This window comes from Pezoporus flaviventris, unplaced genomic scaffold, assembly GCF_033815535.1.
Source record: "Pezoporus flaviventris isolate CSIRO_AGI_PZ_B2104156 unplaced genomic scaffold, CSIRO_AGI_Pfla_v1 ptg000066l, whole genome shotgun sequence".
In the NCBI taxonomy this organism is placed as follows: domain Eukaryota; kingdom Metazoa; phylum Chordata; class Aves; order Psittaciformes; family Psittacidae; genus Pezoporus; species Pezoporus flaviventris.
Window position 1 is genome coordinate 22,647,329 of NW_026892614.1, and position 21,224 is coordinate 22,668,552.

The following is a 21,224-nucleotide window of genomic DNA, read 5'->3' on the forward strand; positions in this document are numbered from 1 at the left end:
GAAATTCCTGCTTTATTGTTAACGTTTTCCACATATGTTTTCTATTAGAGAGTCATGTTCTAGTGAAGTGTGAAGACACTGATCTTATTTAAAATGTCTGGTGCTTTTCTGCTCTCCAACTGTAAAGTAATGCCTAATGTAATTCCATCAGGGTTTTGTAAGTGTGTAGATACGTTCTGTGTTTTAAGAAAGCCATTAAACACCGTCTTAAAAGGTCTCCCACCAGGGTGCTGTGATCTCTTTCTGTGCCCCTTTGCTCACATCAGCTGCTGCAAGTATAGTTGCTGCTAAACTGACCGTAAAGGCTTGGCTTTGTTAGTCATCTTGTGTTAATCAAATTGATAACACTGTGTACTGGTAACAAAGACAGGAATGTTGCATTTGAGCGATCACAATGTGAAGGCAAAGTAGTACAGATAAAAACATAGTGTTGTGTCTGGCTGGGAAAATTCATTTAGAAATAAGAGGTCTTTTTTTTTTTTTCCCTGTCTTAGGAAATAGAAAACCACCTTGACAAGGACACTGAGGGCTATGACGTGGTGCTGGATGCCATAGATACAATGCAGAGGGTGGCGTGGCATATAAATGACATGAAGAGGAAGCATGAACATGCCATCAGGCTGCAAGTGAGGTTTCCAAAGAGATTTTATGGGTGTTTGTGAGCTGTTTTTGTCAATATACATGCCATTAACATTTTTTAGTTTATCTTTCCTTTTAATCTTTGACAGTCATAATTTAGACTCCCATTGAGTATGCCTGTGGCTGTTTGATCTTGGAAAACATGGTCATAGCTTCTGCAGGAAGATCTCAGACCTCGCTACCCTGCAAGCAGCATCCTGTAAAGCATTTATTTTGCACTAATGTGGAACTTAAGATAACTTTCCTTTCTTCCTTTCCCTCAATTGTACAGCACTGCTGTACAACCCTAGGGCATGGCTTTGTTCAGAAATCCTGTGTTTCGCGATTTCTCCCGTGTGCTGATTAATTTTGTTTTGAGGCATTTCTTGTGCTTCTTGTTTAAATACTTTCCTCTTGGACTTTTGAAGACTCATTATCAGTTGTTCTGTGAAAAGTATAAACATAGAAATATGATAGTTAGAAAAAAGTTAACTTTGCTTCAAAAGTTAACTTTGCTATGCCCTGAGTTACTTTTGGCATTGAGAACAAGCTCCTTTGCAGACTTTTTACAGGCCTTTCATTCTGTTTCAAGCTTCCCAGTGAATCACAATTTTACATTAAGTTTTCATCAGCAGTACTTACATTGCTTTAAGAAAACTGGGGTGAAATAGGTTTATATCATTCCAGAAATCTACATCATGTTATTCTTTGTCCTTTTTTTTTCTTTTTTTTTTTAACATAAATGCAATTATTTGCCCTTTTTGATTTTTTTTGGTAATGTTTTTGTGTGTTTATTTGGTTTTGTTGTTGTTTTTTTTTGTGTGTAGGGAGAAGAGGGCTACATTTTGTAACACCTTCCCTGCAGCAGAATAACCTTTGCCACACATTGCTGGAAATGCTTGCTAATGACTTCTAGCAACAGTCTGCCATAAATCTGAGTAATGATAACCAGTAATATTTGGCAATAAAAAAAGGTTAAATGCTTTTGGGGAAAAAAGCTTTTTTTTAAAAAATATTTTTTAATTTATTTTTTGAGCTGGCAAATGTATGGGGTTGTGGAGAACATTTATGTTCCTATTTATCCTTTAAAAAAGTAAAATCTCTTCCTGCAGCCATAAGGACAGGTCTTCTGTGGGCTATCACACTGCTTTTCAATCTGTTGTGTTGCGAGTACTGCAACAGCACTTCCTGCAGTCACCCTCAACAGTGGCAGACTTGGTCCCTGTGCTGTACCCTGACTTATTTGCAAGTTCCTGGAAATCTGATAAAATGCAATTTAATTATTTTCTTTATAGTCCAAAGTGTGCTGCTTTGGGGTTTTCTTTCTATGAATCTTCTAGGCTGCATTTGTGCTTCAAATACACTAAGAAGTTTTCTAGCTGAATGCTGTATTAAAGCATAACGTCCTATAGAGAGACAAGCCTAGGGTGAGGAAATCCATCCCTGTTCTGATAATGCTGCCAGGTTTGAAGTCCAATGGATATTTTTTAAAGGTTTCCCTAATTAAGTTTTAGTTTGCTTTTAGAATTTGCTGTTTTGTGCTTACGTCCTATGTCATTGCCACTGACAGAAAAAACAAGCAACTCAAGGAAATGAGAATAGCCAAAGCTAAGTGACACAGACTTGCAAAGATGTTCTTGGAAGTTTCTCCAGCCTTTTTTTTTCCTTATGTAATAAATAAGCTGAGAAATAGCTATGGTATGTATGAAATTATTAAAAATACAAATAAATCTTTATCTTCAAATGGTCAGCTGACCAAATCACTTCTGGTCCTTTAGTCTTCTGAGAAACACCTCTTCAACCTGAATACCTCACAGAAGTGCCTTCTGTGATGGGGCTACAGGACACAGACACAGCATTATAATTCACTCAGTGGGGGACCACACAACTTTAGGACAATGCGCAGGGTGAGAAGGAAACATTAAGAGGGTTTGGTTAGGGGAGATGGAAGCAAGTACAAAAGAGGCTGATGACTGAATTACAGACCATTTTTAATCCCCTAGTCTGGGGAGATGAGACTGTGCTATTTCATTACAGGCTGTTCCAGGGGTCTCAGGGCTTTTTTGCTGGGTCCATGCAGAGGCAGCAACCAGTGCTCAGGAGGGTGTGTTTTAGCCTGGGCTTAGCAATAGACCTCCAAGCACCTGGCTGCAATGTAGCACATAACCTAGGTGTATGTGGACTTTCCGCTGTTGAATGTTATATAGCAGAGTGGGAATGGCATTAGCAGATTCTTTGAGTCTTCATTTCAGTAAGATCTCTGAAATAAGTGTTGGTTGTTCTTCTTGATCTCTTGCAGGAGATTCAGAGTTTGCTTACTAACTGGAAAGGGCCAGATCTCACGAGTTACGGGGAGCTGGTGTTAGAAGGAACATTTCGCATTCAGAGAGCCAAAAATGAACGCACGTTGTTCCTCTTTGATAAGCTGCTGCTAATTACAAAAAAGAGAGATGAAATGTTTGTATACAAAGCTCACATACTGGTATGTTGGAGATCAGGGGGTAATGTGCTGTCTCCAGGTCTCCCCAAAACTCCTCTGTGATTCACATCATTGCCTCTCTTCATTGCAGTGTGGGAACCTGATGCTTGTTGAAGTCATACCAAAGGAACCACTTAGCTTTAGTGTCTTCCACTACAAAAATCCCAAGATACAACATACTGTCCAGGTATGACAGAAACCTCCCTGCCTGTTGGATAACCTGACTGATGACTGTATGTTCTTCCTGGCCCTGCCTAACACAGTGATGCATTTTCTCATGGTGCTACAATGTTTTTATCAGGCAAAGTCACAGCAAGAAAAGCGCCTTTGGATTCTTCACTTGAAGAGGTTAATTCTAGAAAATCATCCTGCTAAAATTCCTGCCAAGGTAAAAATTACTAAAAATTAAAAAAAAAAATACCTCAAACCAGAAAACACTGCCTTGTATGTGTGCAGAAACTTAAAGCAATCTTAGCTGCAAGATGCATGGCAATTTAGAGAAAGTTTAGACTCCAAGAGATTAATTAACATGTTATTTCCTTATGTCTTTAAAAGTCCCTCAAAATTAATCGAAAAGTTCCACTATAAGCATCTACAGGGCTTGGTACAGGAGTAGATGGCTTAGCATCTACTTAGCATCTACTCCCCCCTACTGAGTTTACTGCTTGTTTGTTTGTTTGTTTTTCCTAAGTATAAGATTGATTGATCAGTTTCCTTTTTTCTTTTCTTCCACTGACTTTCACACTGTAATGGCTGAAGAATGTTCCCTGTGACTTATGTACATGGTGCTGCACTAACTCTCATTTTCAACAGCTTAACAGAAAGAATGATGGGGCAAAAAAGCCCCAGAAGTTGCTATTATTAATTCTTCCCTTATCTTTTTGTTGACAGAGTTTATCAAAGGTATAATATTTATGCTGGTATCTATACTTACACTGTAAATACTTGCTGTAGTTTATTAGGTTGTAAAAAAACATGCTACAGCATGATCTCAGCTTTTGTATCAAGATACTTTATCGTTGCATTATTTTTCTTAAAATCTGTGGACAGAAAGAAGTGTGCCAAAAATATGACGCCATGCTCAGGGAAATAATTTCACTTGAGAAGGGAAAACTCGAACCAAAGAAATCTGAGGTTTTCTGCCTTCTTTTTTTTTTTATTTTTTTTTTTCCCTTTGACAAAGCGGTAGCAGCTCGTTATGAGCTCTCTGCCCATTTTTTGAACGATTTAGTAGCAGTCCACGTATGACGCCTGGTGGATAACTATCGAACTGCACCTGTAGAAGGGCAAGTAGGTTACATAGGATATTGTATTTTAGTTTTTCTTATTAGCTCACATGCTTGATAAAACATCCAGATTCCTATTAAAAAAAAAAAAAAGTGACAAACTTTACGCAGTCATGAGATGCTTTTTATCCTGGTTCAATCTTACTTCAACCAAATGATGATTTAGCTTTTTTAATAGCTGCTCCTCAAGGAAACACTTACAGGAAGCAAGGTTGGTAACAGGGATCTCTGGAGATGTGAGTCTCCATGGAAGAGAGCCAGTGTGTGCAGCATGCTCTCAGCACAGCCCAGCCTCTATCTTTGAAGCCAAAGCAGTTTTTGTGGTCAGATGTGGCATCACTACATCCTCCAGCAATTCCTTTCACCAGCAGATAGGTAGGTGCTGTAGGTACATGCTGCTCCCTTTGTGCTGCCAGAACAGAGGTGGGCACTCAAGGCAGAGCTGCCAGGTCCATGAACAACAAAGATTTGTGTGAAACCTTAAAGATAAGCTCCTGCCAGCAAAATTCTTCTTCACATATGTATTGTGTCCAATGCAGAGTAAGACAGAAAATAATGCTGCTAACCATATTTATTAGTTAAAAATTAAGCTTGCTGTTGTTTACATATAAACTCACTACTCTCAGTAATGCACAACATAATTTATCCTTCTGCTTACAGTTCAACTTTTTCATTTGTTACTTTTTCAGGCCAAGCAGGCAATTCTAGAAATGGATGCCATACGTAAGTTGGTTCTGTTTCTTTTTCTTTTTTCTTTTTTTTTTTTAAATGAATAAAAACATCTTCAGAAGTGTGGCTTTAACTGTAGGTTCCATCTGAGACAGAAGACAAGGCTTATTTATCTTCCTTAAATTATGACCTTGCTGGAAAATCCAAAATTGGATGCAGATCCTGTGCAGCTCTGTAGGCACTGGTCTGCAATCAACAAGTTATGTCTCAAAATGAACAAGGAAAGAAGCACATAAGACCACCTGTGTAAACACTGGACACTCTCTTTTCCCTACTCCATGCTGACATCCTTACTCCATGTATGATCTGTGTTGTAGCATAAACTCCTGGCTAGTACCTATTGAAGAGCTAGCAGTAAGCAAAAGCAGCTTATTGTTATGTAGCAGTGTTATGACTTCTTCATGCTGGCAAACCTACTGCTGGAGAACAGTGAGGCTTATGCTTATGTCTGAAGAGTTTACCTGTGTGTCCCAGAAGCCAGCATCAGAAAGTACACGTGATGCTGCTGTCTGTGCTCTGAATTCAATCCCATCTACATGGTCCCTGCTGTTGCATCTTCTGCTTGCTGCCTTTGCTAGTGCAAGCTGTGTTAGCTCTTCACATTACCAGTGATCCCTAGCAGTGTAGAAAATGAGAACAATAGTCCTACAATATAAATTCTGAGGAAGTCTTGGAGTAAAGCAGGCTTGTTATTTATGTATGTGGTGGTTGTTGTAGACACTTGGTCAGGAAAGCTCTGACTGAGAAACTGGCAAACACCCCCCCATTATGGTGGATAAATGTTGCTGGGTTAGCCATCTGGAGTAAGGCACAACTAAGTGGGCAAAGTGTTGTTACGGCTGGGCAGTTAACGGCTACCCCACAGCAGCAGCATATCTGCTTGTGTTGCTTCAGGCTCTGATGAAGTTGCCACTGCATCAGTCATAAAGGGACTTATGCCTTTGAAGAGAGCTGCTGAGGAATGTGAATTGACACACGTCACTCTTAGTTATTCCTTGTGCGTCTGCTTGTTCCACAGATCACCCAGGCTTCCACTATAGCCCTGAGGGAGAAACAAAATCATTGTATCAGCCTAAAGAAGGCACTGCTCCTCAAAGAGTGAGAAGGAAATCAGGTGAATAAACTCCTTTACCACCTAGATGACAAAAGGAAAAACAAGCAGGGTTGTTTACAGTGGGGTGAGGATGGGCATGTGGAATTGGTCTGTAACCTGCACTCCATGCAGACTTAACATTGCACAGTATCTCTCGGATACAGGTGGACCATCCTACTAACCATCTGTTGTTTGTGTGATTTATTTATGTATTTTTTACCCACTGTTTGCATTTAATTTCATGGATATACATTCCTAATGTTGCATGCATAAAGAACAGTTGGCACTTTCTAATGGATAAAAGAATACATATGCAGGAAAGCCAGCCTCATAATTTAAATCTGACATTTCCCCTCCCCTGCCCCAAAATAATTAAGTCTCAGAAGTGGTTCCATCCTGATTATGATAGCGTTGTTATTTCAGAACATGATTACTATCTTTACTTGGTGTAATGTCCACCTTACGGATAACAGAGATTTGAAAAGTAGCTATGCTGACTTTGGGTTGTTGTGTTTTTTTCCTCCTAGCTCAAACATACACCCGTAATTCCTCTTGAAGTCATTTCCCGTGTCTGTTTAGTTGGGTGACTTCATATTGCAGTCACTGTGGTCCTCCTCAGCCTTTCCAATTTGGAGTATGTAACATTGTGTATCAAGAATGACTTAAACAAGGTTCAGGAGAGTATTGATGTAGTGATTTATCATAGAGCAGCATTTGTGTCTGAAAAAACAGTCAAGTTTTAATTACTTTCCAGATGTCTTCCTTTGTTTCTAAGGTGAATGATTTCATTGGTTCTGCTTTGCCTGTGAAACGAAGAATACAAAATGCTGATCTAATGGCCTCCTATGTAATGTTCAGCTACTTACATTTTAAAGCCCTGTTAAGCTGTTGGTATCTCATACATATTTCTAATAGGAAACCTACAGCAATTTAAGAGCAATAACAGGGATTACCAAGTTTTTTGAAAGCAGGAATCTTAACATGGGATAGAAATTGATGTGGTTCTTGCATGGATGGTAGCTGCTACTACATTAAGCAGCATGTATGTTCCTTGGTAACAGCTGTAGGTTTGTGACTTAAACACATGGTTTTTTGTGAGGAAACTGGGTGATTAAGAACTGAAGATTTGGCTTCCCTGTGTGGACTCAGAAGCTTGAATTTTGGTATCAGTGTTATAAAAAGTTGGCCAGGATGCCCATGGCTGTTTTCAGGATAGTGGAGTACTTAAACATATTGTTGTCTTTTTCAGAACCTTCATCTAGAGTCCATAAAGCTTTGAAGTCAAATGGTAAGCTACTTTGTCTACTGTTTATTGACCCAGTGCTTCTGTACTTTGTAGAACAATTAAAGATGGTTCCTTTTCTCCTATAATTTTCCCTAAATACATTGAGGAGGGTGGGTGGAGGAGGAATCACACAAAGAAAGCAAAACTTTAGTGTTTAAATCAAATGTCTGCTTGTCCCCACTTGGGTTCTGGTCCTGTAAACATCCTATCAACTATCAACTGAACACACACAGCCTTGGCCATTGTGAGTAGTTGCTTATATTGTATCTGTGTTGCAAATACAGGACCTCAAATGGAACTGTGATAAAACTCGTTCCATCTGTTTTGTCACAGTCCCTGTAGTCTGTTTGCTTACCTGCTGCCGCATTTAACCCCCTTTTGGGAATTCATAATTGGGATATTAGTGTAGCACTAAAATAGGCATAGACTGACACTAGTTTGATTATTTACTTACGATGAAGCATATATTTCTGTTTTCAGATATAAGTCCAGATATGCAGAAGGTAAGCTGTTTCTTACATTTCTTGTTTTAGCACTTTTAGATGACTTAGAGCACAGTACTTACCATACAGTCTGCATATTCTTGGTGTGTTGATTTTAAGAATGGAAATAAAACCATAAATATTATTTAACATCTCTAGTGAGATTACTGGAATGAAAGCAACAGAAATACAGCTATTTCAGGAATAGCTAATGAAGAATATATGACCGATCCATATATCGGTGTACTTTATAATACAGAACAAATAATTATGAATGCTATAGAGTATTTAAATTACCACTATAATAACAGAAATGCTTACATAAATGTATAAATGTAGTGTTTATTCTTTGTATTTGTATTCTTTGTATTGTCTTTGTGTTTATTAAATAAGACTGGAAAGTTTGAGCTTATTCTGATATATACATAAATCACAATATATGACCAAAAAGAGCAGATACAGCTTATGCAGATGAAAATGAGCATTTCTAATTTTCACATTTTCTCTAAGAATTTGCAATGAAGTTCTCCGTGCAGTTTGGAAATCTCATGTTGAATTATAGGTTCTAGGGTTTTAGTTGGGATGGAATTTAAAGTGGGGGTGTGTGGAACATTTACAAACAGGGTACATTAGATATGACTTCACTGAAATGCCATAACACTGAAGCTTACAACTGGGGTAGAGGTTTTTACATATATTTTTTCAGTTCTAAATAGTCTATGGAAAAATGCTGATCATTTTACTTATTTCTTTATCAAGCTTATTTCCACGCAGTAGCTTAAATATTGCCTATAGGTCTGCTATAAAACAGTGTCTTACGAAAATACATAACCTCTAGCAACGTCTAATCAAAATTTTGTGGTGTTTTTTTGAAGTGTATCAGTATTGAAGGAGCCCTCTTATCTCAGGTCACCAAACTAGGATCAAATGAAGCCCTACTGAATTCTAGGAAGAAGGTTCCACTGGAGCCCAGTGGGCTGGAGAGCCAATTCCAAGAGTCCATTGAGCCAGCCTACAGCAGTGATCAGGATGAAAATCTTCAGACTTCTGCTACAGAACAGATTGACGCTGATGATGAAGAAGAAGCTGAACAGGTAGGAAAAAAAGGGGAAAAATAAAATCCTTTTTTACTGGGGAGGATGGATGAGGTATTAAAATGATCTCTAAAACTGCAAGGAGCCAGGAACATGTTACAAGTATTCACAACTTTCTCATCTTAGAAATATTTATATTTAGATTTCAGCACTCACTTGTATTTTAACAGAGAATTGGAAAATTAGCCCCTTTACAGAGGAAGATCCCCACTGCTTGAAAGAGATTAGACCTTTGCAATCCTCAGGTCTAGTTCTGACAGAAAGCTATTGCTTTTACCTGTTGCACACAGCTGACTTTGCCTTGCTTGTCCAGTTGATGCCGTGAAAGAAACTTTTTCAGGCCACATGCAGAGACAGTGCCTTCAGGTCTCCAAACTAAGGACTTGAATATCAAGATTCAGGCACTGCCAAGGGTGATACGATATTTCTTGATCTGTGAGCTGTTGGCAGTAGCTGGGAACATACGTATTTTCATAGGACTTGCGAGTAGGATTTCTGAAAATTATAATCTTTACCTATTACTACTGCACATGTGGCAGTTTTCCCCACTCACATGATGTTTCCACATGTATGTAGTGCCTCTGAAAGAATAAACCCCCAGCTTTGAAATGTGCTTGTGTTAAAGAATCTAGATTTTAATTTTTTCTTCAGTAGATGCTGAGGTCCTTGTGTGTCCATTTATTTTGTGAATTATCCAAAACCTATTATTGAGATTCTTCTTGAAGCTTACTGTGATTTCCTCTTTGAAATGATGCTATTTTGATTGTAAATCTTTTAGAAAATAGTATCTTGTATCAGTGTAGTGCAGTGTCTTGTTAATTCTCCCTCTTCCTGACATGAATAAGTACAAAAGAATGAGTAAGTGCAAAATAATACCATTATAAATATGTATAATAGTAGCTTAGTGTTTAATCCTATGTGTGGCAACAGTACCTTCTCAGATTTTCCCTGCTCCCACCATACGTGCCCTTCACTGTGAATTAATTTGGACACTATGCAACATGTAACATTGTGGCCTTATGTTGTTTTGTTGGGGCGTGTTTCTGGGAAATTAGATGACAGCATATTTTTTAGTTTAGACCTCTTTCTGGTTTTCAGGACTGCAAATGATAAGAAGACCATCCCCTCCCCTTTATATACCAAACCTCTGAAATTTGAATTTTTGTGTGATCATCTTCTTCTGTTATAAATTTGGGTGTGAGATTAAGCCCTTTCACTTGCCCAATTTCTATGTATTCTTCTACATCTATGTTTTTATACACAGATTATGTTTTCAACTACTTTTGGGGAAGTTGTATGGATTGATATAATTTAATTGGTTATTGTAAAGATTTCTAGGCTCTAAATCATTCTTTTGGCAGTGCGTTAACTACTCATGAGCATTTTGTCTTCCCAGTGTGGATATCTGGCCTGTTCTAGCTTCTGAACAAGACTGTACAAACAACTGTAGATTTTATTACCGCTCCCTTGCTCTTTTCTTTTAAATCACAGGGAGTGCAGCAAAACTCACTGCAGAAATCAAAAAGTGGAAGAAAAAGACTTAATAGTCAAGCTGCGGAAAATGTTGAAAAACGAAGAAGTGTTAATCTCAGCAAGCGTGAAACACAGGTATATATATTATTTTTTAACTTCTATTTTCTATGCATCATAGATATGTCAATGAAATCGGTGTTTTTCCTACATAGACAGGTAAGTAATCTTCTGTTTATGTCATGTTAATGTGACTAGCATTGAAATATTCATCTGCATGACAAAAGACTATTCTTTTAGGGGCAGGAAATAAAAAGAACTCAAACAAAAAGACTAATCAAACCAATCAGTGTTAACTTCAGGCAAACAAATTATCTTTCCCTTTCCTTCCCAACCTTCTGGCCAGAAACATCTACAGCATCCTTTATGTTAGCATTAGCAGTCATGTGGCCTTCCTGTAGATAAGATTTGTTAGTGGAACTGGATGAAAACTTACTCCAAAAAGAAAGTGAAATTTTCAGTGGTATGTGCTAGACAGCGTAACATACCTTTCTCCTAGGGTTATAAGCAAAGGGAAAGGGAGGAGAACAAAACTTCTGGCACAAGCCCAGCATCAGATTAGCTTAACCCAACTGTGAAACTGCAAAGTTAGCATGAAAAGTTTAATCTAACTCCTGCCAAATAAATTTGCCTTTAATTACTCATGGATTAACATAAGCCAGTGTCTTGTACTTCAAGTAAGATGTTATTAAAAGCCAAGCGTGAACTCTGAGCCATGGTAAGGATTTGGAGGCAAAGTAGTCTGGCATTGCCATCTTGGCTCTCTAGTGAATAGCCTTCTCATCCTGCCCAGCTCCACCTGGCTCTGTGCTATGGGACACACTGGTGCTATGGCAGTTCTGTAAATGGAGGCAATCTTTGTACCCTATTGCAGGAAATACGCTAATGTTACCTGTGTATTTCAAATCTCTTACAGAGCTCCAAGGACCCTTCAGATGAAGAGTCAACCCAGTTGAACACCGATTTTCCGTTTTCCCACTCAGCTAGACAGCCACAGTTGCCTAGACAGTTTAGCACACCCCAGAGCAACTCGCTGATAATGAATATCCTGGGGGGAAGTACCTCTGTCAGAAACATCTGGACTGACCATCAGATCAGGCAGGCATTGTTTCCCAGCCGGCACCCCCCTTATGAGAATGAAGACGATGAAGATGATTATCAGATGTTTGTACCATCTATGTCTGCATCCAGCACTAGTTCAGCTGTTGGTGGAGAAAGAAGAGGTTCTTCTGGGCGCCCATGCAGCTGGCACTTGGGAGTAGTGCATGAAAATGAGAATTCCAGCCCTATTCGTCACAAAATTGTTAGGCGGGCCAGCAGTGCTGGTGAAAGTAATACGTGTCCTGCCAGTGCAAGGTATAAAGTAGGGGAGCGTGGCTCTCGGAGAGAAGTGAAGAGAGCAGAAGTGAGCGGTATGAATGCATATCCTGAATCTTCAGAGGAGCTGACCATTGATGATATCGAACATGTTTATGATAATATAAGCTATGAAGACTTAAAGCTGATGGGTCTGACAAGAAGGGAGGAGACAGACCGTGGTCCCCAGAGGTCTGCTAGAGACTCTCTCTATGAGGCAGAAGACAAAAGCAGCTTGGAGTCACCTTCCAAAAAGAGGACAGCAAATCAAAACAGGACCTCCATTTGTACTAATAGGGATGAGATACTACTCAGTAAAGAAGCACCTACTTCAAGTTTGGATGAGCTCAGGATTGTTGAAGACAACATCTATGACACCATAGTGCTTTCAGAAACACCACTATCGAATTTCAAATGTGACTCATTAAAATGTTCTAAAAGGAGGAGTTTACTGGGCCTGGAGAAAGACTTCACATATTGTGACAGTCTGCGGCAGTTTGTTTCTGAAGAAAGTCTCCAGTTCAGTGAAGATGAAAGTCCTTACCATCGTGTTCCCATTGACAATGACTATTTGAGCTTCGTAGATAGTTCCTCCAACTCAGATTCACTGTCCCATAAATCTGCAGCAGATAAACTCTCAGAGGAAGTAGATGAGATTTGGAATGACCTGGAGAACTACATCAAGAAGAATGAGGAAAAGACAAGAGATCGTCTCCTTGCAGCTTTTCCTGTTTGTAAAGATGATATGCAGGAAAGGCTGCATGCTGGTAGTACACCTGAACTGAGTAAAGATGTAGAATACTCGCTGTCTACTCTTTCTCTGCCAGAAACCCCTATTTTCCCTAAAACTGTGAAGCCCAGGGCTGCCACCATAAGTGAGGCTAATCTCAGGCCTGAAGACACTACACCGTTCAAGGAAAACTCTTTCATGAGTCTGAACAGATCTTCCTTCTCCAGTGAGGTGCCTTTTGTAGATAGCCCATATGAATCTGCCAAAAGTGTTCTGTCCAATGCGCATGCAGAGGGTATGGAAAATGACTTGGCTGTTGTGGATAAAACAAAGAACAGAGTTTTTATGATGGCAAGGCAGTACAGTCAAAAAATTAAGAAGGCTAACCAACTTTTGAAAGCTAAAAGTCCAGAGCAGGAACAGCCAGCTAGCAGACAACAGAAACTGAAACACAAAGATCTTGCTGCTATTCTGGAGGAGAAAAAACAAGGGGGTCCTGCTATTGGTATGTTTAAACTCTTTCTATACAGATATATTTCTTTAGTAACTTCCAGTGAAATTTGTGTACTGGTCCAGAAGATTATGAATTTTCACCACCTTGTTAGTTGAGTATCAGTATTGTATCTTCTGTGTCACCACTGAAATGAGTTTTCTATGACTGCTTTTAACATGAATAGTCTTTTATATCTCAATTCTTGTTGTTACTTGATAAAATTGGGAAGAAATAGTGGGATAGTTTCAGGAAAGGTCAGTTCAGCTGAGGCTGGAAATAGAAATTACGCCCGAAGCACTATTGGCTTCTTAACAGAAAAGCAGTTACTTCCTTTAATAGTAACTGATCTTCAGAGTTTGGCTAAACAAGTGTATTTTCAGGTAGACTCACCTTCTAAGAAGTCGTACAGTTTGCTAAGGTACCATCCACATCACGCCTGCAAGCATAAGGAATGAGGTCAGATAAGAAAGAGCTGGTGGTCTTGCTCTATCTAATGAGTGTGCAGTCACGGATATGCAACAGCTTTGGAATTCTTTTACTCTGTGGTCAATTGAAACAGATTGGAGACATGGAGCCAGCACACTTTGTGCACTAGAGTGTCATTCTTGCCTTCTGTGATATTTATAAAAGTCCCTAAATATCTTACTTACCAGGCCATTTTCAGAATGTCCTTTTCCATTTTAACATGAAACAAGCAGCATATTACTGGAACCATGTGGTACATTGTGTCCTGCATGACTGTTCACTGTTGCAAGATATTTTTTGCTTCTTTTTCTCAATACAGTGTACTAAAATGTAATGCAACACACGACTCTTCCAACCTCCATTGTTTCATGTTACTTTGTTGAGGCTGAAGATATTAACATAGCTGTAAACTTTTCTTTTGACCAATACAAAACATTTTGAGATTCTGAAATTTTCATTCAAATGGACTGCTTGCCTCTGCTAAGTTAATTCTCTCTCCTTTCTAGGTGCCAGAATAGCTGAATATTCCCAGCTTTATGACCAAATTGTCTTCAGAGAAAGCTCACCTAAGGTCCAAAAGGAAGCCTGGGCAACTCCCCAGGAGCCGTCAGCTGGGAGGTTTTCTACACCCATGGCTGCATCTCCTCCCCATTCCCAGGCTGCCAGTGAATGCTCAAGAGCAGAAGATTGGCTTTTGCATTCTACGTACAGTAACGGTGAGCTCGCTGACTTTTCTCCGTTGCCTGAATCGCAAGACCCGAAGTCCAAGAGCTTGTATACAGAAGCTGTTACAAAAAGCCATTCAAGACAATTGCCATCAGCTGGATCCGTGCCTTCCCTTCAGATTTCTAACCGTTTGCATGTCCCAGCACAGAGGTGGAGTGCTATTATAAGCCAACCGAACAAAGAAAACTTACATCAAGATCACATCTATAACTCCCTTGGGAGAAGAGTAAGCAATGTAAAACCACAGACATACAGCAGGTCACAGTCGTCTTCTTCAGTTATGGTCAACAGGTCTGAAGAATCAGTTGTATGTCCTAATGAAATGGACAGGAAAAAGCTCCATTTGAACAGGAATTTCCAAAGCAACAGCCATCAAGCACCAGGTATTGCTTCAGGATGCACAGGGCCTGACATGAGAAAGCAGATCCCTGAAAACTGTTCAGATATGATTCTGCAGGATTCCCAAAAGGTACTGAGAGTTAACAGGGCCTCCCCTTTGACAGCACAGTTGGCTACTCAGAGCTATTTTTCAAATTTCAAAGATACTGAAGAAGGAGAAGGGGATGATGATGACTATGTTGAAATAAAGTCTGATGATGAAGGATCTGACTTGGAGACTTCTCAGAACGAAGCAAGGAGATCAGATCCCAAACTGCGTAACACAGATGCTGCTCCTTCTGAAACGCTCTGCAGCAAAACTGTCTCCTGCACTCCTGCGAAGTCCTCCAGTGGCAAACACACGCTTACTCCATATCTGACTGCATACAGTGATTCGGATAAACTGAATGACTACCTGTGGAGAGTACCTTCTCCTAATCAGCAGAATATTGTCCAGTCTTTAAGGGAAAAGTTTCAGTGTCTCAGTTCAAGTAGCTTTGCTTGATGTTCTCAGTAATTTCTAGCTGTACTGCCTTATCACAACAGAATATGTACTAGGACAATCAGTACTGGCATCATGTATTTCCATAGTATGACACAATCAGGCATTGTATCACAGTAATATTGTAAATAGATGTGAAATGTATCTTTTTTTTTTAAATGGTTTAGAATCCTGGAAGTGAAGAAGTGTGCATTGTCTGGTGTTTTGCTCCATAGTGCAGGTGGACTTCTCATCTCCTATTCACCCTTTGTATCTCTTCCTTTGTTAGGTGTGATGCCTTTTGATTTCCAAACCATTTTAGTGTGTGGAAACCTTAGCATTTGGACTTTCAAGTTGGTGACCAGTGTTCTGCATCCAAAATACCCATGTAATTATTCTGGTTTCACATGGGAAAATTTAGCTGGGCAGCTACTCCTGTGACTGTGCAGATTTATGAGCAGGGTTCTGGTAATCACACCAACATGCTACATGTGCAATTGCACACTTTCTGCACATTACTTTTCATCAGATAGATTTCAAGTGTGTGGGACCAATGCATATGCTACATTACTTTAGAACAGCCTTCTTATGTTTTAAACAAAGTCTAGTCCTAGTGCTTGCAAGGAGTGTCAGACTGATAGCTCTGGGTCTGAAGCCTCTTCTGACCTTCTGTAACTTCAGAGTAGGCAGAGGATGGGCAGTGGCAGCTTTCTACGTGAACCTGTGGGTGTGATGCAGTCCTTACCTGGAGGATGTTTTGGGCAGTAGAAGAGAAGATCTGCTGCTTGTCAAGGTGGCTAGACCAGGTTTGGTACCTCCAGTAATGATGGTGCTTGTAACACGCAGGCAAAATTTGAGTATCTTGTAGCTCAGAGCCCAGCAGTTGAAATCTGCTGTGTGTGTTTGCAAAGTAGCTGTATTTTATACACAGTGCCCTCTAGGGCATTTGTTCAAGTCCTGAAGTCAGTAACCCTGAGAGAGGATGAGGCTTGGCCAGCTGCTTGGGTGAAACATTAATCATGGGGCATGTTTGGCCCCTAGGGTGGCTCAGCAATACGGCTGGTTGAGTGACAAGCTGCCTTCCCCAGGGAATTAATCTCTCATAGTAGGAAGTAACCCTTCCTGGAAGAGAAAAGTAGAAGATGTATTTTCTAAACCAGCCATGACTAACTCAATTTCAGTCTTCTGTACAATAAAAGTAGCTTAAAAAAATGAGAATACATTCCATTCTTTTGCAAATAACGTGTAGATTAAATGCTGCCAGTCCGAACAAGAACAGGCTCTCCAATATGATGCATATTTACTCCCCTTTGTCATCTCTGTTGCACAGCTTTGGATTCTGTTACTTGAAAACCTTGTACCTAAAGGAAAGCCTAGGCATGTCTACACTGATCATCTTGTGTGACTCTTGTTCTCTTTTGGTGCTTAAATTCTTCAGATTATGTGGATAAAGCCAGTACCGAGTTAACATACCTACAAATAAAGGAGTTCCAGTGAGATACTATTTTTACTAATCATATATCACTCCCCTCAGCCACAGGGCACTGTACTTCCAGAACAGCCAACTATTTACTACATTGGTTACCGTGAGGAAAAACTGCAGTTATCAGCGTACCGCTAATTACTTGTAGACTAAAATTTAAGGACTTGAATTTGTTAGAATGGGTTAAATTATTTACCACACATATCTTGCATTGGCTAGGAATTGTAATTTTGCTGCTTGGCCATGGTACTCACTAGCTTGTACCACAGGGATATTTGTTACAGTTGGCACATCCGCTGTGATAGGCCCCACATTTATCTAGCAAAATCTGACTGAGAAATAATGTTGTACATATTTAAGATGCCGAGGTGTAGCAGAGCCTGTATTTATTTAATATAGCTTGTAAAGTATTGTAAATACAAATAGAAGTTAAATCTGTGCTTTACCCGCACACATTTAGATTTGTTTAAATGGCTAGGGGAGCGTTGGTTAACTTGCATCTCACGCAATCAGTGGAGTTGGGAGGGAGCTAAAAAATTAAACAGAGAGAAGGGACTTTGACTAGCGTGTAACTTCTCCCAGGGACCATTTCATACTATTTTTAATAAACATTGAGTACGCAAAAGCGTTGGGTTCTGTTCTTTGGGCCGATGCGACCTGGAGGGCGGAAGCGAAAGGGGATGAGCGCCGAGAAGGGCGGTCAGGGGGAAGGCGGTTCTCGTCCGAGCGCCGCCCTCCCCCTTGCACTGCTGCCGGCCACGGCGCTGCTGCCGGAGCCCGCGGGAGGGATGCGGAGTGCGGCGTTGCGTTGGTGCGTGGCCCCGGCGCTCCCTGCAGCCCCGCCGCCGAGCCGCGGGCTGTGCGGGAGGCAGCTGCGGTGGGGAGGCGGTAGCGGCGCGGCGGCGGCAGCAGCAGCGCGGTAAGAGGCACACGTGGGGTGGTGGCACCGGCTGATGCAACCCGGGGGGGATGGAGGTTAAAGAGAGTTAGGGCTGGGAGGATATTTCGCCAGGGGGTAGCGTTTTTTGGGGTGTGCGAGGGGGAGGTGATACCGTGGGTAAAATTTTCCACCCCGCCGCAGCCACCGGTATTTTTTTGCCGTTGCTTTTCTGTTGCGGTATTTTGAGGAGTAGTTGTGTGGTGGTTCAGGTGAGGCTGCGCCTGGACTTCTGCCTGGAAAATGTGTTGTATTTGTGTCTTCCTTCTCGTGTGTCGTCGTCCCCCCCCCCCGTCCCCCTCCTCGCTTCAGCTGGGACAGTGTCTACCACGGCGTTGACCTGAATAGGTCATTGGCCTCTGAGAGGGGGAGAGGTTATGCGGTAGCAAAACCCCTGTCCTTAGGCTGTATTTTCCTCTGTTAGTCTTGCCTGTTGTGGGGGACAGACAGGCAGCTGTCAGGGGTTCTCGTCCTTTTCTGCTGGATAAGTATCATCTGCATGAACAAAAGGTAACAGAGGAGAGCTGGCCACCACTTCTCCAGAAAACTTTTCCAGAAAGCATTCCCAGTGCCTGGCTGCCACCAGTTTTTCCAAGAGGCAGCATGGCAAAAAGCGCTCCTCTGTCTCCCTTCTGCCCACAGTTTTGAATAGCATCCATGAGAGTGGCTGCTTTTTAGGTTTGCTGCTCTTAGGGCCGGTGATGCGTGTTAAGCTGTAGCAGTCCCAGGTGTAAAGGCCTCAGGTTCTGGCATTGCCTGGACCTCAGTTATGGGATCAAAGGATGCACCTGAGCCAAGGGCTCGAGGTGATGGTACCCTGTTGTACTTCCCATGGTGTGGCTAGACAAGCCTTCTCATGAAATAGCATAGGCTAGCTATTAAGTGCTGGGCATGTTGGAGCAATGACACAGGTAGCTGTAAAACAAAGGTATTCTGGTCTATTAAGGTTCTCTGTACCTGCCTGCTGAACACCAGCCTTCAACATTTACATCTCCCTGTAACTTTGGTGATTAAAAGCATATGTGCCTAAACGTTTGTTCTGTATTGTTGACTAATAGGTTTCTGCTGACTGATGTGAGGAAGGTTTGTTTTGCCAAAAATTTGCTTGTTGTTACTGTGTTGCAGCAAAATCACGGAGAAGGCAAAGAAGTCCTTGGCCTCTCTTAAGAGAGAGAACCCTCGGCTTGAGCCAACACTTGCCATTATTCAGGTAAAGTATGTCTGTATGCTTGTGTGAAACTTCAGAACCATGGGATGCAGAAAATTACTTTTTTTTCAAGGAGAGGGATAGAAGGAAGCACTTCCACCAGACTGTAGACTGCTGTTCTGCAGGCCCGAAATAGCACAGCAAACTTCAGCCTGTGGGAAATGTTTGTAAAGGAAGGGAGCGATTTTATCCCTTCCTCCTTTTGCTAAGAGTCTTTCCCATTGTGAGTATAGATTGCTTTTTCTCACAGGTTGTCTATATTGAGTCAAAGCAGTTGTTCTTGACCTTTATTTAGCTTGAAGCTTTTATTGCATTCCCAAAAAAAGTGTTTACGTGCTTGCAAATGTGACCCTTCCTTTATCTCCCACCCCTGAAATAACATTGCCAGGATTAAGGAAAGACCCTGCTGCTTCCTGCCAGCCTTGTTGCCTTTGGGCAGCTCTAGTTTATGACTGCTGTCCTAAGGAAAGGAAAATCACACTGAAAAGTCCCAGTCAGCTCAATAGGGCCTGTGTGAAATAAATGCTCTGTGTAAAACATTAGTATCCTTTAGAAACAGCAGCACTTTCTAAGGTAAAGCGGTCTTGTAATAATTGAGAGCTAGCTACTAACACTGCAAAGAGCTTTTCTTTCCATCCCACTGGCACTGCCATATTTGAGATAGGCAATCAAACTCATAGAATAGTATTGCTATCCCTGCAAAGGTGGAAGATGTTCTTCTCCAGATTTCTTAAAAGTTCCAAAGACAAGAAACTAAGCATGTTTGTCATTCGGAGTAGGACCCAGGGCCATGCAGACAAAACTGGTTTTGTCCTATTTTCTAGAACAGCGGTGTTGGTTTTGATTCAATGCACACTGAATCTCTCACCCTATAGGTGTTAATCCTAAACCCTAACTATAAATATTTTTAAAGTACTAATATAAGAAATGCAGCACCAGTTTTATTACAGTAGGTCCTGTAGTGAGGCCGACTGAACAAGCGCTCCCATTTTTTTCCTTCCCTGGGTAATTGCGGTTAATGTTTTCCAATAGCCGTCTCAGGCTGTAAGTTTAAGCGCTGCTAGAAGAGCAGTTATCTGTCTTATCAGTGACCTGTTGTTTCTTACTCCTGTCTTGTCTCCATCTAGTTACACTGTGAGCTGGACTGGGACAGTGGTCTACCCTGGGCTGGGGGGGTGTCAGCCACATTTAGTCCCCAAGTCTGGTTTTCCACACAGCCACATAAGTGTCTTATGCTGGCACAAGGGAAAGGATATTGTTAGGATGGAGTGAGGAGGGTGAGGTTCCTGTGCACTTTAGTATCAGTTGAGATGCATCTACATTGGTGTTTCAGTTTTGATCATGGTTGTGCTTTAAATGAACGTCCTTCTTGTCCCTGTTTATCCTGCTTGTTTTGCATCATGAAGTGGCCAAGGAACATGTGGCCAAGATCCTTCTGTATGAAATTCACCCAAACTATGTTCTCCAGCTGCCAGTCACCCTAGCTCTAGTCTGGTTGTAAGCAGAATTAACCATTTTAAATGTGTGCAGAAAATGTTGGTACAAATGTTGTTGCGTGTCAGTGTGGGGATACAGTTCCCCATTTACTGGCATGAGGGAGCACCTGCTGAGCTGTCCGTAGTCCTGTCTCTCCTCCTGCTTCAGTGTGAGCTCCGCATACATTCTCAATGCAGAAACCTCTGTGCTGCCTCTTCACCCACAGCTGCCAGATCTGGGGAGTGGGAGACTGGTAGTGCAGTTCCAGGGATGCAGGTGGTGCTATGCTCAGGGATGTTGCTGAGGGATGGAGGGCAAGCCCTCATCCCCTCTCAGGAGCTGCCTCTCTAAATGGAACCTGTGCTTTTAAATGCATTTTTTTTGCATTGTCAGCAGTCTTGAATCATTTGCGATTAACAGGTTGGTAAATTATTATGGGCTTGAACCAAAATAATTTTGGGTGATGCTAGTGACAGTTGAAGGCAGCACTGGCAGCTGTCCACAAAATGAGCGGCCCAGCTCTGATGGGAAGTCACTGTCACTGAGACATATGGAATGTAGAATGTGTTCATGAAATTGTAACAAAACCTTTTAAAATTATTTATTTCAGTCCTGTTGTCTGGCTTGGAAGACAGGTTTTATCTATAATCATAGCTGTGAGAAGTGTTTTATTCATTTTGTTATGAGGTGGAACATTTTTGAGGGTGGAACCCTCACTGAAAACAGAGGTTTCTAGTTCTGGATATTGAATTCTCAGTTTTATTGTTAGAGTATATGAAAATATTTGAAGAGCTTCCTAAGAATCAAGAATAACTTGAAGAGTAAAATTCAATTGTAATTAGTCCGATTAGATATTGTAATAATATACAGCATATACTGATGTAGAGACCTCAGGG

General features: G+C 41.0%; 2 protein-coding genes across 4 annotated transcripts in view; both read left to right on the forward strand.

Annotated features, from left to right (window-relative positions):
* Nucleotides 1–17,333, forward strand: part of PLEKHG1 (pleckstrin homology and RhoGEF domain containing G1) — a 121,031-nt gene extending 103,698 nt beyond the window's left edge. For both annotated transcript variants that reach the window (XM_061471573.1, XM_061471572.1), the window contains exons 7-18: nucleotides 495–626; nucleotides 2,918–3,100; nucleotides 3,189–3,284; nucleotides 3,399–3,485; nucleotides 5,073–5,106; nucleotides 6,131–6,226; nucleotides 7,455–7,493; nucleotides 7,971–7,993; nucleotides 8,848–9,066; nucleotides 10,558–10,674; nucleotides 11,513–13,187; nucleotides 14,147–17,333. In XM_061471573.1, coding sequence (XP_061327557.1) covers nucleotides 495–626; nucleotides 2,918–3,100; nucleotides 3,189–3,284; nucleotides 3,399–3,485; nucleotides 5,073–5,106; nucleotides 6,131–6,226; nucleotides 7,455–7,493; nucleotides 7,971–7,993; nucleotides 8,848–9,066; nucleotides 10,558–10,674; nucleotides 11,513–13,187; nucleotides 14,147–15,249 — 3,804 coding nt within the window. In that variant the 3' untranslated portion in view covers nucleotides 15,250–17,333. The remainder of the gene's footprint in view (nucleotides 1–494; nucleotides 627–2,917; nucleotides 3,101–3,188; nucleotides 3,285–3,398; nucleotides 3,486–5,072; nucleotides 5,107–6,130; nucleotides 6,227–7,454; nucleotides 7,494–7,970; nucleotides 7,994–8,847; nucleotides 9,067–10,557; nucleotides 10,675–11,512; nucleotides 13,188–14,146) is intronic.
* Nucleotides 17,334–17,358: 25 nt separating this feature from the next.
* The window catches only part of MTHFD1L (methylenetetrahydrofolate dehydrogenase (NADP+ dependent) 1 like), a 154,412-nt gene continuing 150,546 nt past the window's right edge, over nucleotides 17,359–21,224 (forward strand). Inside the window, exons 1-2 of one of the 2 annotated variants that reach the window (XM_061471579.1) lie at nucleotides 17,359–17,627; nucleotides 18,771–18,855. In XM_061471579.1, the coding sequence (XP_061327563.1) occupies nucleotides 17,359–17,627; nucleotides 18,771–18,855 (354 nt within the window). Of the gene's footprint in view, nucleotides 17,628–18,754; nucleotides 18,856–21,224 lie in introns of those variants that run through there. The other variant, XM_061471574.1, reaches the window with a different exon arrangement.